Below are 15985 nucleotides of genomic sequence, written 5' to 3' on the forward strand. Positions count from 1 at the left end.
CAGCCTGGGCAACAGAGGTAGAATCCGTTTAAAAAAAAAAAAAAAAAAAAAAAGGGGTAGAAACAAACCAGAGGTAATATAATAGTGCTTGATTAAAGATCTGTCAGACAGAAAATAACTGAGGATAGGCAGTTCAAACAACATACAACTCCTTTTAAAGGATAATTTTTAAAATTTTTGCAGCAAAAACTATTTCAAAATGATCACAACAATTTTGAGGTATGTCCTTACTTGGCTTAAGTCTGGACAAAAATATTTTAAATGTGTGCTTACAGAACATGGGCAGAGCTATTTTTGATGGATTACTCACTTCTGAACATTATTCTTATGATCAAATAAAAATAGGATATGGCTAAGCTTTAAATATTTGAAGGTAGCTTGTTTGGACTAGACAATATCTAATTGGCCAGCCTACAAGGAATTGGTAGGTATAAAATATACAATTATTCTACATACTGTACATTTTTATGTGATTAAAATCCTTTTAAAAATACTTCAGAGAAATTAAAAGACCATTAATCAGTTTCGAGGCTGTCCCTTTCCATTTATAATGACACAAAAATATTGCTACTAATTTTGCACAAATTTAATATGGAAATATTTTCAACAGAATAAGACACAACAATGAAGGCTTCATGAATAATTTATTCCATTTGAAGTTTTGTTTTTTGTTTTTGTTTTTTTTTTTAAAAAGTATAAACCTTTTCATTTCCTCAATCACAATTTGTACAACTCAGTGTTATGGCATTCGGCAGCAATAGTGTTTGTTCCTTATTCTCTTTTTGTCACGTTAAAAAGAAAAGCAATTGGACCATATTAAATGTCACTGCTAAACAACAACTTTAAAACGCCCCTTCATAAAGTGACCAAGCTATTTTGAGAGGGTTGATGCTGACATGTCCAGTAATGACGTTACAATTTGTAGCTTAAACTCAATAACTTTAAGGTCCACATATCCAGTTTACTTTGAAAACTAAAGCTGTTTTAAAACTTCATGAATACGTCAACCTGAGGAGTATTTTAGGTCCCAAATCCAGTTTTTAAATTTATACTCCACAAAAAAGAAAATACATACATAAAAATTTAAACCACAGTTCTGGGCCCATTAAAATACCAAAAAACAAACAAAAAAAACCCCAAAAAAACAAAAAAAAACCCCAAAAAGTTAAGATTTCCAGCTCATTTTTGGAGGGGTGGGACAAAATAAGAATGTATATTAAAAACATTTTTCCTTAATTCAGACGAACTAAAATCTTAAGAGGAAACCCAGACCAAAATATTACTCATGCAACATTAAGTGTATTAACTGATTGATATGCAATGCCATAGTGGATGAATAGCAAATTATATGATGCAATAGCATTTAAAAACTTTTTAATCTATTCAATTTGAACATTTTAAATAATGCAACATAGTATTCTGATATTACAGTATTAACATAGTGCTTGATTAAAGATCTGCAAATCTTTGTAGTAACACATTAAGTTAAAAAATTACCTCCAGAAGGTAAGTATGAAGACGAAAGGAGAATATTTTAATACAGTAATCTGTGCCATACTGACAATTGAGTACGAATACAGCTGAGGATAGTTGACTAAGTAGTAAGAGCTTAATTTTAGTGGTTTAAGAAAAGTTTAGAAATATTTAAAAATTACAGCTACTTTAAAATTTAAGGATTACATATAAGTACACTTGGTGGCCTTCTGGCCAAACAATAAGGTGTACAGAAATTTATTCATACAGTGTTAATTCACAGTCCTGATAACTGAATGGCTTGCATAAGAAAGGTATGGCTAGATGTTTCTCACTGGCTGGAAGCAGACATTATATAACTAATCTTTTTAAATGACAAAATACTGAACTTCCACCCTGCTTAATAATCATGGATAACTGCACACAAAAAAAGATGTTAGCACTGTAACAAAGAAGTCAAGGTGTTGGTAATCCACTGCTAAAAAGCATAATATTTTGCTTACCTATTTAAACAAAACTACCCATACTTGTCTGTGACAGTACATTAGTAAGTCAAATCCATCATCCTGCACGAGGCTTAATTTCTCAAATAAGTCTATGAGCTTTTCTAATGATTATTTAATAACTTTCTATTGAGTGTGAGTGGATATATGAAGGGGAAAAAAAATCTTACCAATAAATATTGTATATTTGGGAACTATTCCCTGATTCCCAAATAAAAAATAATTGTATACTGGGTTCCCTCCTTATGGCTCCACATTAAATAATCTGTCAGGGAATAATTTTAAATCTACTTTCAATCTGAGGTGTGGTTACCACAGGTTAGTGATTTTAAACAACTGAGAATATAACTTTTATTTTGTAAAGTCACTATTAAGTATATAAAAAGGATACTCTTTTTATGGAAATTCCAAATAAGCATATTTTCCTTCAAATCTCAGACAAGTTTTTGTTTTTTTTTGTTTTTTTCTGTTTTTTTTTTAAAGAAAGTACAGAACAAAACATACCAAAATAATGTGTGGTGTGTTAGCATAATTTAAAAACAAATGCAGAGAGGTGATCTTTAAATTTAATATCAAAATATGCTGACCATTGGAATTGCATTATAGTTTTGAAGAAATGATTGAAAACCTTTGTCAATTGTGTTTGCTTCATAGAAAAAACAAGACTTGCTAATGTTTTCATATACACAATCTGAAGAAGTTATATCGTTCATAAGAAAGTGATATTTAATTCTAAGCATAGAGTATTCACAAAACAAGTTTCAGTAAAAAAAACAAACAAACCAAAAAACCAAAAAAAAACCCCACTGAAATAGAGTTTTGTAAATACAACTGATTTTGTCCTTGTAGATAATTAGTGAACGTACAAATAGAAATTTTGCTAGACTGCTTCCAAGAAAGATAGGTAGACTCGGCGACTGTGAATTCAAGTCAGCAATGCAGGTAGGAGGCGAACTTGGGCTCTTTTGTGAGCAGCACTGTAGAAAGGATTTTTCAAGGGGGTACACCCTGCATAAAAGCAGTTATCTTGGCATGTGCAAACAAGAAGGGGGAAAGTTGTATTGAAGGAGGGGTGAATTAAAGTCCCTAAAATTCAAGTCCCTTCTTTAGGGAGGTGAGAACCTCCTTGGCATATGCCCTACCTTAATCTGAGCTGTGTTATAGAAAAGTACAGACTCTGGTGTTTGGGACTGACATCTCCAAACCAAGAAAATTAAATAAATAAAAAAGGCAAGGGAAGTTTAGAAAATGGTTCTTTCACTAGTGGAATAGAGTCTGAATACCAGAATTCACTGAGAATCTATTTACACCACAGTTTGATTGCGCGCACACACACACATCCATACATATGCATACTCTCACATACATTCCCAATCTTTAATTTAAAAAAAAAGTCAAACAATCAAGAGTGACTGCTTGTAAAATAATTTGTAAAATGCCTAGAGCTGGGCTAAATTTCAACCTTATAGCAGATCCTGAAAATAAATTTCATAATAATAGTCCCATGCCTAAATGTGCCACTGTTAAAACTGAAAAAAATTTAAGCATGTAACATTAAACACCAAAATTAGTTTAAGCATTCAGTAGCAAATGGTTTTTCTTGTAAAACTAAGTTTCTTGCACTGGAAATGGCCTGAAATATTAGTCATAGCCCTAAACCATAGTACAAAATATAACTGAAGAATTCTCATTTTATTCTAAGTTAAACCACCTAACAATACCACTTGTATATTGCCATCATGTTATTCTGTAAAGATGTGATATATAAAATGCTGTAAGACCTGGTACCTTTTCAATTTATAAACACAGTGAACTTCATTACTGTACATGTACTCTGCAACTACAGCTTAGCTGTAAATCCTCCACACACAATGGTATGGACATTATTCCCCCTCTATCCCCGTTAAACTGTACATCGAGACAATACAAATTTACTGTCCCACCCACCCCCTTACAAAAAAATAATACTCTAAAAGCAACCCTACTGCAACTTTTTAATTAAGACGATTACATATATTTTAGACCAATTGCTTTAAAGCAAGAAGGCAGTATAAACCTTCTAGGAAAATTTTTATAAAAGAGGTTAAGAAATATAAGACAATTTATACATTTAAAAACTTACAATAAATAAGAGATGCAGGCATTTTTGAATACTAGATACTATAATCCAATACAAGAACATCTTCATGTTCTGAAGCCATATGTTGAAATTCATTGTTCCTCATGTTTCCTCTCCATGCTTTTAATATTAATTTAACATGACTGGGTACTATGGCTCATTACTTTTCACAAATACTGTGACTGGAAAAAAAAAGGTTAATTTTGCTACGAAAATGTTATAATACGTTTTGTATGATCAGTCATCATCCTAAAGAGTTCAGTAGAGTCAATGAAAAATAGCAGGGTTATAGCCCCTCCCCCCAAGTCAAAACAATATTTGTTGAAGTAATAAGAATTAGACCCCATCACAAATAACTTTCACTGAGAAGATAATTGTAACTTAATCCTGCAGCGAAATATCCATTTTTCCTTGTTCTTTTCTTGCACAGTTCCATCAAATGAAGATCACAGCATATTCATAATAAAGTTATATAACTGATTCAGCACCACAAAATGAATTGGGAGACATGAGCGTCTGTCCTGGATTGCAGGGTCACAGGTTAGCCAGGAGAGTGCATTGTACTGTTCCAAAACAAACCTGAAAAGTAAATAAACTGCATAAGTCATGTATTTATTTCCAATCTAGATTGGAAGCAGTTTTCAATTATGGCATTTAAGACTCAAAGTCACCTTAAAAAAGAGTGTAACAGAGAGTCCCTGGGGGGAAAGAAGCAATTTCCATAAAAATTATCCTCAAAAGTAGATTACTCATGTTAGAATAGCAGTGCTTAGAGATCCAGTGATATACAACTGTGAATTCTTGCCAAAAATGAGAAAAATAGATAAGAATCAACATTATACTCTTTTAAAGTTGCAGTCACAAATTGTTAAGGGTAAAAGACTTGTACCTGAGGACATCTGAAGTCTGATTTGAGTCAAGTGGGTGGGAGTGTTTACTGTGAAGCAGCTCGTCAGATTGCACTGAAGGCACGTGAAGGTGCAAAGAGGCCTAAGAAGGTAACAAGTAATCAATCAGTCAGCCAAATAGAAAATAATCTGCTAATTAGTTTTACCTTATTCTCCCAGTGTATCTTCTAAAATGATTAAATACATTTTAGTCCTGTTATGGATGAAAGCCACTATAAAAATGCTTGTTTTCTTTAATTCATTATAGACTTTTTTTTTTTTTTTTTAAAGTAGGGGCAGCTTCTTGTTCTGTTGACCAGGCTGGTCTTGAACTCCTGGCCTCAAACAATTCTCCTGCCTTGGCCTCCCAAAGTGCTGGGATTACATGCATGAGCCGTTGCACCTAGCCAGAAGTGATTTTTAGGTGCAAAACTTATTTTGAATCTATTTTCTTTACCTTTATTGTTTTTGAGACCATACAATAATCCTTAGAAAAAGAATTTCTAATTATCTGCTAAGTCTAATTTGCCTAGATGTGCAACGTAAATGTTTAAGGAGGCACTAAATTGAGTAAACCTGAGTAGTCTGTCCGTAAGGTATGACACTCTTTATGACTATGCAGACATACCTAAGTCTAGCACTGAAAAAAGTAACAGGCGTAAGCATAAGCAAATAGTTTGGTTACAGCACAATAAACCTTAAATGAAGCTATCTTGGGTTGAACTGAGAACACCCTAAGTAATACGGTGCACAGATGCCTGCTTTGCCCACTCAATTTCATAACAGAGGATTAGTAAAAACTGGCACATTCATTTAGATATGGCAATGAATAGTGGGAGAAAGGAATGAGCTACTCCACACTCCAAATAAATGAGTCATTTTGTTTATAAGTCAATATATGTAAGTCAATATAGTATTAAAAAGCTATGACAAAACAATGGTGATGTTCACTGCAGTAACTCTTGGTAGATTTCATTCTGTATACTGTAAAAGGTACTATTTTATATTTAGGTGCTCTCTCCTCTGCAACTGCAATATATGTAGAAACTCGGGCAGTATATTTAGGAATATAACCAAAGATATCTATGTTTGAACTGTCTACAAACTCTTGATTTATGGAGTTATAAGCAAGTCTCACACTGCAAATCACAAGAATTTTTAAAATGTAATTAGTACCAGTACTCTATTCCTATGATAAAAAGGAATCTAGCTAACAACCTGCTATATTTCCAAGCAAAGAGAAACAAATCAGGTGGCTTTACTGCCTACAGTATAAAACTGAGATATACGAAAAAAAAAGTGAACGAAACTTATAGTAAATTATGCTTTAGGTGGTAGTTCATAACCAGAAGTCCTAATCTTGTTACAATGTATCTAACAGTGAATGCCCGCTTTACACTATCCTTTCTGCAAATAAATACTGAGTAGGAAAGGCTCTAGATAGTCCCTTGGACTTTTTGTAAACTTGTGTTTCCTGAAGCACATCCCCTGAAACACTAAGGTAATAAACTATTAACAGGTGTTAAATAATCCTTTCCTTGTGTATTAATAAGTTTGGGAAATGCTAGGTAAACTATTTTATTTACCTCTGTTTTTCAGAGACTTTAGTGTGCATACATGTATTATGACTAGAAAAGAGGACAGATAGCATGTGTAGCACCCTCCCAAAGGACCACAAAGAACCCTTTGTTTTGTGGAGACACCACAGACTACTAGTATATAGAAAATCCCTTGAGAATATGTTCTTATTTATTTATTATTTATTTATTTATTTTTTATTGAGACGGAGTCTTGCTCTGTTGCCCAGGCTGGAGTGCAGTGGTGCCATCTCAGCTCACTGCAAGCTCCGCCCCCCGGGTTCATGCCATTCTCCTGCCTCAGCCTCCTGAGGAACTGGGACTACAGGTGCCCGCCACCACTCCTGGCTAATCCCAGGGTTTCACAGTGTTCGCCAGGATGGTCTCGATCTCCTGACCTTGTAATCTGCCTGCCCTGGCCTCCCAAAGTGCTGAGATTACAGGCGTGAGCCACCATGCCCGGCTGAGAATATGTTCTTGTAATGAGATCTTTAAAGACCACTGCACATCTACTGGAAGAGGAAGAAATGTCATATGACAAAGCTATTACTTGACACCCTTTAAATATATTATCTCATTAATAATCAATTCAGATCATCAGCTGTTGTATTCTTTATAAATGTGGTACAGAAGTCCACTGTTTAATCTCAAATGTCATTTAAGTCAATGGATGTGATCCAAAGATATCAAGATTTAATAGCAACAGGTTTAGAAAATAGCAAGAAACCTATTGGTCTAGTACCCACTAAAATATATCCCTAAGAAACTAAAGCATACATACAATCCAACTTCTACTCCAACAGGTAAAAATAACTTAGCATGTGTGTATGTATACATGTATGTATTGATTGACTGAGACAGAGTCTCGCTCTGTCACCCAGGCTGGAGTGCAGTGGTGCAATAGCTCACTGCAACCTCCACCTTCCGGATTCAAGGGATTCTCCTGTCTCAGCCTCCCTAGTGGCTGGGAATACAGGCACCTGCCACCATGCCTGGCTACTTTTTTTGTATTTTTAGTAGAGGCAGGTTTCATCATGTTGGCCAGGCTGGTCTTGAACTCGTGACCTCAGGTGAGCTCCCTGCCTCAGCCGCCTGAAGTGCTGGGATTATAGGCGTGAGCCATTGCACCGGGCCCAGTTAGCAAGCATTTATTTATATTTATTTATCTTTTTTGAGACGGAGTTTAGCTCTTGTTGCCCAGGCTGGAGTGCAATGAACCTCCGCGTCCTGGGTTCAAGCGATTCTCCTGCCTCAGTCTCCAGAGTAGCTGGGATTACAGGCATGCACCGCCACTTCCAGCTAATTTTGTATTTTTAGTAGAAACAAGGTTTCTTCACGTTGGTCAGGCTGGTCTCGAACTCCCGAGCTCAGGTGATCTGCCTGCCTCAGCCTCCCAAAGTGCTGGGTTTACAGGTGTGAGCCACCGTGCCCGGCAGCAAGTATTTAAATTAGCATGATTTGGTGATTAAAAACAGTCAACTTCTGGTGGGTTTACATAAGAGTAAGTGAGTCACATCTAAATTTGTTATTCTGGAACAATATCAGCAGCAGTAATAAATTCTGCATAGGGCTTTTATATCTCATTTTGTGACTTATCTCCACTTCACGTTACATTGCTTACTAACAAATATGGTTTTGCTTTTTTGAGAGAGGGTCTCCTGTCACACAGCTGGAGTACAGTGGCATGATCATGGCTCACTACAGCCTCAACCTCCCGTGCTCATGCGATCCTCCCTCCTGCCTCAGCTTCTCATGTTACTAGGACTACAGGCACGTGCCACCATGCCTAATATTAAAAATTTTTTAGAGAGACAAACTTTCACTATGTTGTCCAGGCTGATCATGAACTCCTGGCCTCAAGCGATCCTCCTGCCTTGACCACCCAAAGTGCTCGGATTATAGGTGTGAATCACTGTGCCCAGCCTGAGTTTGTTGTAATAAATCACTATGAATCTGAGAGTCTCATTACTATATTTAAAAACCACTCAGTTTTAACACAGTAATCTACATACAGCTAGAAAAACTTTAAGTAGTAAATGAAACTAAAAATCAAGTATTACAAAGATTATAAATCTTTTTTTTTTTTTTTTTGAGACGGAGTCTCGCTCTGTCACTCAGGCTGGAGTGCAGTGGCATGATCTCGGCTCACTGCAACCTCTACCTGCCAGATTCAAGTGATTCTCCTGCCTCAGCCTCCCAAGTAGCTGGGACTACAGGCATATGCCACCACGCCTGGCTAAGTTTTTGTCGTTTTAGTAGAAACGGGGTCTCACCATGTTGGCCAGGCTGGTCTTGAACTGCTGACCTCGTGATCCACCCGCCTCAGCCTCCCAAAGTGCTGGGATTACAGGCATGAGCCACCACGCCCAGCCCAAGATTATAAATCTTTTATTCCCCAAAATAATGTAGCATAACAGCAGTGCAGTATGATGTAATTCAAAGAATAACACAATAATCATTAAAAGACCCAGGTTTCAGTCTTGAGTCTATTACCAATTATGACTTTAAACAGGTGAGTTTTTCTGAACTTAAATATGCTCACCTATAAAATGAGAAGGTTAGACTAGAGGTAACATAAAGTTTCTCTCAGCTCTAAATTATAGTGCAGTCGAAACAGACTGAGCATCCCCAATCTGAAAAAATCCAAAAGTGGAAACACTTCTGGTCCCAAGCATTTCGAATAAGGGATACTCAATCTACACTAACAAGGATCCTAGGAGTTTGACTTAAGAATAAAGTTCTAAAAATATAAATTTAAAAGCTAGTTTTTTTTCTTTTTTTTGAGAGAGTCTCACAGTGTGTGGCCCAGGCTGGAATGAAGTGGTACAATCTCGGCTCACTGCAACCTCTGCCTCGCAGGTTCAAGCGATTCTCCTGCCTTAGCCTCCCGAGTAGCTGGGACTACCGGCACCCGCCACCACACCTGGCTAATTTTTGTATTTTTAGTAGAGACGAGGTTTCGCCATGTTGGCCAGGCTGGTCTCAAACTCCTGACCTCAGGTAATCTGCCTGCCTCGGCCTCCTGAAGTGCTGGGATTACAGGCGTAAGCCACCACGCCTTCGTGATCTTGTTTGACGAGTCACATATGGCAATTCATTTAAGAACTTAGACAAGCTATAAGACTTTAAAAAGCCACTTCTAGATTTCTCAGGACTTAGGCTGTCAATCAGAATTATTTAGGAACTGGGACAGAAATGGCAATACCTTAAGAAAAAGGGGACACTGATATTGTGCTTGAGGACATGCTGACCAGAACCAGTCAGGTAATGGACCTGCTTTGGCAGTTGATACAAAGTAACCAAGGGCCAATGGTTGCTGAAGAATATTAGGTACTTCCTCATGAGGTTCTGTTGAAAGTAGCCGATCAGTACTCTGACCCTTAAAAAGACAAAATTAGAAGTATATTATTAGTTCACTCAAATATAGCTAAGTACCAGATATAAACACAGAATGGCTTACAGCAATCAGTCTCATTATCTTATGACATCAATTTAAAAAAATACTGAAGGATATTGAAAAAAACCAGTTTCTATGTACTTAAGAGTATTATAAGTAAAAGCATTAATAGAACATATTTTAAGAATTGTATTAAATGAATATGCCAGCTGTTTAACAAGTCTGTATTACTATGCCAAGCTCACAGGAAAGTGTGTAAACCTTCACAGATGAGTAAAACATACAAAATTTTCAATGACATCTTTAAGTTACTTGCTAATATTGCTTTAAGTCCTGAAAACCACACCCCAATTCAAAAGGTGGATTCAATTTAGCTTTGTTAATCTAGCACTATCTATAAAATGCAGTTAATAGTGTTGTGAAAATTATTATGGCAACATGAAGGGACAACTACTAAGTCACATTCATATCCTTTGGATTAATGTATTTCTTGGTATTTAAGGAAACAGACAAAAGAAAAAAAATATGCATGAAAATGTTCATTACATCATTATCTATAATAGAAAAAAAACCTTACATGTCCAATATTTTGGGAAGGACACAAATCACGGCATAACAAAAATGCAACATTAAAAAGCTGATTATACTTATTGAAAACTGCAATATAAACATATGTGGAAGGATGATAATTTGCTTAAAAGTAAAAATGGTTTTATTAAGGTGGTGGGATTACTGGTGCTTTTCGTTGTATGTATTTCTTATCTAATTTCTTTGCAGTTACAAAAAGGAGGAAGGAATGCAAAGTAAGATTGGAAAAAGATCCTTCCCTACTTTAAAAGGGTAAATTTTAAACCTATGCATACTACAACAATCAAATCAGCAGTATATGTAATTTCTTTTCTTTGAGACGGAGTCTCGCTCTGTCGCCTAGGCTGGAGTGCAGTGGTGCAATCTCAGCTCACTGCAAGCTCTGCCTCCCGGGCTGACGCCATTCTCTTGCCTCAGCCTCCCCAGTAGCTGGGACTACAGGCGCCCACCACCACACCCAGCTAATTTTTGTATTTTTAGTAGAGACGGGGTTTTACTGTGTTAGCCAGGATGGTCTTGATCTCCTGATGTCATGATCCGCCTACCTCAGCCTCCCAAAGTGCTGGGATTGCAGGCATGAGCCACCGCCCCCAGCCCAGTATATATAATTTCAAATAGAGAGGTGTTATTCGCTGAAGCCCAATTAGTTTTTACTTCAAATACAAGGTCAAGACAGCCTGCTTCCATAATTGCTAAAGATAAAAAGGGGAAGTAGATGGTCAGTGTTTTATCTGGTCTTATGAGAAAACTAGTATTTTTATTATATTCCTTGTCATAGCCCTGATATGAATGGCTGCTCTTAAGAGTTATATATAGTGATTCTGAAAGATACTGTGATCCTGTATCTGAGTAAAAAACTATGGTGAACTGCCACAAAAACTACAAAAAAAGGAGTAATGCCAAATGGTCTAGAAAATACGGACTCAGGGAAAGCAGAGCCTTAGAGATTCTCTTAAAAATGTGCAATTCAAAGTACTGATGTCTATGATGTAGAAATGCCTGAATGTACTGTTAATTAACCTCAACTCTTGCTAATTTCCAAGGAAAAATAGTATTGCATTTCATATATTAATCCATTACTAAGTTAACGAATGTCATTTAGAAAAATTACACTTTTTTTTTTCGTCACCCTCCTTTGGCGCCCAGGCTGGAGTACGGTGGCTTGATCTTGGCTCACTGCAACCTCCGCCTCCCAGGTTCAAGTGATTCTCCTGCCTCAGCCTCCTGACTAGCTGTGACTACAGGTGCGTGCCACCACACCGGGCTATTTTTTACATTTTTAGTAGAGACGGGGTTTCACCATATTGGCCAGGCTGGTCTCAAACTCCTGACCTCGTGATCCACCTGCCTTGGCCTCCCAAAGTGCTGGGATTTCAGGCGTGAGCCACTGCGCCCAGCCTAGAAAAACTAAAATTTACAATACAGTTACCTTGCCCACATCACCTCCATGGGGGTAATGAGATCCTGGAGAATGTACAGGAGAACCAGTTGGAGAAGCAGGAAGGATATTAATGATATCAGGGTCAAGATCATCTCCTGTGTCTAACAAATCAAAGATACCCATTCCATCTGCTCCATCTAAACAGGAGAAAGAAAAGAAATTTAAAACTCCATTTTCCATATCCTACGGTCATTCACAGGAAAGGGTCAAAATAAATGAAATTTTAACCAAAATGGGTTAATTTAACCAACATTTACTGAGTGTCTACCATGTGCCAAGTGTTGTGCTAAAAAACATACAAATAATTATGCATAAACAAGCATGTGGTAGTCTGAATAATGGCCCCCCAAAGATGTCCACATCCTAATCCCAGGAATCTAAGAATATGTTACCATAAAAGACTTTGCAGATGTGATCAAGCTAAGGATCTTGAGATGGGGAGATTATTCTGGATTATCCGGGTGGGTCCAATGTAATCACAGGGGTCCTAATAAGAGGGAGGCAGTAGGGTTAGAGTCAGTGAAGGAGATGTGATGACACTATACTGCTGGCATCCAGGATAGAGGAAGGGACCATGAGCCAAGGAATGCAGGTGGCCTGTAGAAACTGACAAAAGCAAGGAAACATTTTCCCTTAGGGCCTCCAGAAAGTAATCAATCCTGCTGACATTTTGACTTTGGCCCATCGAGACTGATTTTGGACTTCTGACTTCCAGAACTATAAGATAAAATAAATGGGTGTTGTTTTAAGCCACTAAATGTGTAGTACTTTGTTAGAGCAGCAATAGGAAACTAATACAAAGCAAACATAGTACAAAGGAAATGAAAATGTGTTTAAAGTGGGACTGCAGTAGTGCCCCTTATCCATGGCGGACATGTCCCAAGACCCACCCCCATACCCACATAGATTTCTGAAACCAAGGATAGTACCAAATCCTATATACTGATTTTTCCTTTACATACACACCTATGATGCAGTTTCAATTATAAATTAGGTACAGTAAGAGATTAACAACAAGAATATTAGAATAATTACAGCAACGTACTATAATAAAAGAGATGTGAATGTGGTCTCTCTCACTCTCTCTTTCAAAGTATCTTATTGTACTGTACCCATGGGAAATTGAAACCATGTAAAGGAAAACCAAAGATAAGGAGGATTACTGTATTTACGAATAATACCATGTTCTTTATTAAGTAAAATACTCGAGTTATTACATAACACACTAAAACAAGAGAGCATAATATCCACATTTCTGACTTCAGAGATGTGAGATTTTTTAAGGTATCTCAGAATAACAATAAAATATTATTTTCTCTTCTACTAAAATGTAAACTATAAATTCACCTGGAAAAGCTACCTCCCTACTTTGGCAGTTTATATAAATTATATTATTTTGGTAAATCAACAGAAGAGATATATAAAATGAGTTCATGTACAGGTACCTCAAAAGCACAAGGGTAAACCTATACAAATATTTTGTGATCAACTATTGCCTTTTAAAATAAGTAAAGATGGCTGGGCATGGTGGCTCACACCTGTAATCCCAGCACTTTGGGAGGCCAAGGTGGGTGGATCATTTCAGGTCAGGAGTTTGAGACCAGCCTGGCCAACATGGTGAAACCCCATCTTTACCAAAAATACAAAAATTAGCCAGGCATGGTGGCATGCGCCTATAATTCCAGCTACTCGAGAGGCTGAGGCACGAGCATCGCTTGAACCCAGGAGGTGAAGGTTGCAGTGGGCTGAGATTGTACTACTGCACTCCAGCCTGGGAGACAGAGTGAGTGAGACTCTGTCTCAAACAGTTTTTTAAAAGTAAAGATTTATGGGATAATTCACAGCACCAGTTCTGGTATCACAGCACCAGTTCTGGTATCAACAAGGTAAAAGAATGATTGTATTAAGTTTCCCGTTGCCGCTTTAACAAGTTACCACAACCTGTTGGCTTAAAAACAACACACATTTATTTTCTTACAGTTCTGGAGGCCGGAAATCTGAAATCAGTTTCGTTGGAGTGAAATCAGGATGTTGGCAAGGCTGAAGGGGATAATCTGTTTCCTTGTCTTTTCCAGAGTCTAGAACTATATTCTTTGGTTCATGGGCTCTTTCACCATCTTCAAAGTCAGCAACACAGCATCTTCTCCCTTTGACTTTGCTTCCCGCTGTTTCCATCACATGGCTTTCTTCTCTTCTATGTAGTCAAACCTCCTTCTTATAAGAATACATGTTATTGCATTAAGGGCCCACCTGCATAATTGAGGATAATCTCTCCATCTCAAGATCCTTAACTTATCACATCTGCAAAGTCATTTTTTGGTAAAATAAGGTAACATTCACATGTTTCAGGTATTCGACATGAATTTATTTTGGGAGGTATTCTTCAGACTACCAAAATGGAACAAATTACCTACCATTGTTGGGATTGAAAGCTAAATCCAAATTTTCAGTGGTATAAGTAGCTGAAGCTACTTGCACAGAAGCAGAAGTAGGAAACACAAGTATATGAGTACATGATGTATCCTGTGGGGTATTTAGCTGAGATGTCTGCATGTTTAGAGTCGTGCTTCTTCCAAATACAGAACCAGTTGACACAGAATCTGAAAAATGAAAGACATTTTTTTCTTTTAATAAATGAAGAATAAATTTTATGTAATACTTAAAAACTGCATAAAGAATTAAATCTGATATAAACTAAAGATAGCTAACCTGGCATAATAACAAAAGAGCCTTGGGGCTCCATTGCCACCAAGCAAGCACTGAGAATGCTAGGGGAGTCTGCAGCAGATATACCACACATTCTACACATGTCTTTGAGCCTTTTACTTAGAGACTGCAAGTTTCGACGACTCAGCAAACAGCTCCAATCTGTGGGTATTGACAGTTTAAAAAAAAAAAAAAAAATCAAAGTAACAGCATTATTAATATCCTGTAGAACCAAGTTAAAGTTAAAACATAAAAATAGTTAATGGCTTTTAAATTAGTGTATTCCTCAAACTGGAGTCATCACCAAGCCAAACTTACTGCTGATGCCACTCAACATCCTTTATCCCCCTAATATTAGGTATACCAAATTCAATTAGTATCTGCTCAACAGAGGATGAGTTAAATAACAATCAGAAAGTGGAAAAAACAGAAAACAAGTAAGAACAGCAGTAATAAGACTGCTATTAAAGTTAAAAAAGAGTAAAATGTCTTTTTAAAATTTGAATTTAGCCATTTGTGGCCTAGACATATGTGTTTCCTTATTTGATAACCTTTGCATTGTATTCAACATATATACCTAGATGTGGTCAGAACAGTGTGTGAATTAACATAAAACAGAAATATAAATACTAATAAAAGCACAACTTTACCTTTCAATTCTCCATGACCAATCCTTCCTAGACGACCAATTACAACTCTCCATGGTAATGAACTCATTTGTACAAGTCCTAAGCACCACTCCCAAAGTTTCTGTAGACCAAATTTTCTAGCAGAACTTTTTTTCCGACGAGCCCTATTGTATGAATAGAGAGTGTCATAAATATATTTCTAAATTTTATGATTTTTGTTGTTGTTGTTGTTTTGAGATGGAATCTCACTGTTGCCCAGGCTGGATGGAGTGCAGTGGCGCAATCTCGGCTACCTGCAACCTCCATCTACCTGGGTTTAAGCGATTCTCCTGCCTCAGCCTCCTGAGTAGCTGCAACTACAGGTGCGTGTCACCACACCCGGCTAATTTTTTGTATTTTTAGTAGAGACAGGGTTTCACCATGTTAGCCAGGATGTTCTCAATCTCCTGACCTCGTGATCTGCATGCCTTCGCCCCGCAAAGTGCTGGGATTACAGGTGTGAACCACCACGCCCAGCCCGACATTTTAAGAGCCCAAATTTGTGAAAAACAGATCCCCTTTATTTTGGTGCTTCACATCTTTACACAAGTCCTAAGCGAGAATATTCATAAAATCATAGGTTTGGCATGTGAGTTTTTCTATTTCACATCACAATATATAAATTT

At 37.0% G+C, this 15985-nt stretch overlaps 1 protein-coding gene across 1 annotated transcript in view; it reads right to left on the bottom strand.

Moving 5' to 3' along the window:
- Positions 1–625: 625 nt before the first annotated feature.
- Positions 626–15985, bottom strand: part of MED13 (mediator complex subunit 13) — a 150389-nt gene continuing 135029 nt past the window's right edge. The window contains exons 24-30 of the mRNA XM_011979163.1: positions 15342–15484; positions 14695–14853; positions 14400–14585; positions 11974–12122; positions 9765–9938; positions 4985–5085; positions 626–4674 (exon numbers count right to left, since the gene is read on the bottom strand). Of these exons, the coding sequence (XP_011834553.1) occupies positions 4542–4674; positions 4985–5085; positions 9765–9938; positions 11974–12122; positions 14400–14585; positions 14695–14853; positions 15342–15484 (1045 nt within the window). The 3' untranslated portion in view covers positions 626–4541. The remainder of the gene's footprint in view (positions 4675–4984; positions 5086–9764; positions 9939–11973; positions 12123–14399; positions 14586–14694; positions 14854–15341; positions 15485–15985) is intronic.

This window comes from Mandrillus leucophaeus, unplaced genomic scaffold, assembly GCF_000951045.1.
Source record: "Mandrillus leucophaeus isolate KB7577 unplaced genomic scaffold, Mleu.le_1.0 Scaffold20, whole genome shotgun sequence".
NCBI lineage: Eukaryota > Metazoa > Chordata > Mammalia > Primates > Cercopithecidae > Mandrillus > Mandrillus leucophaeus.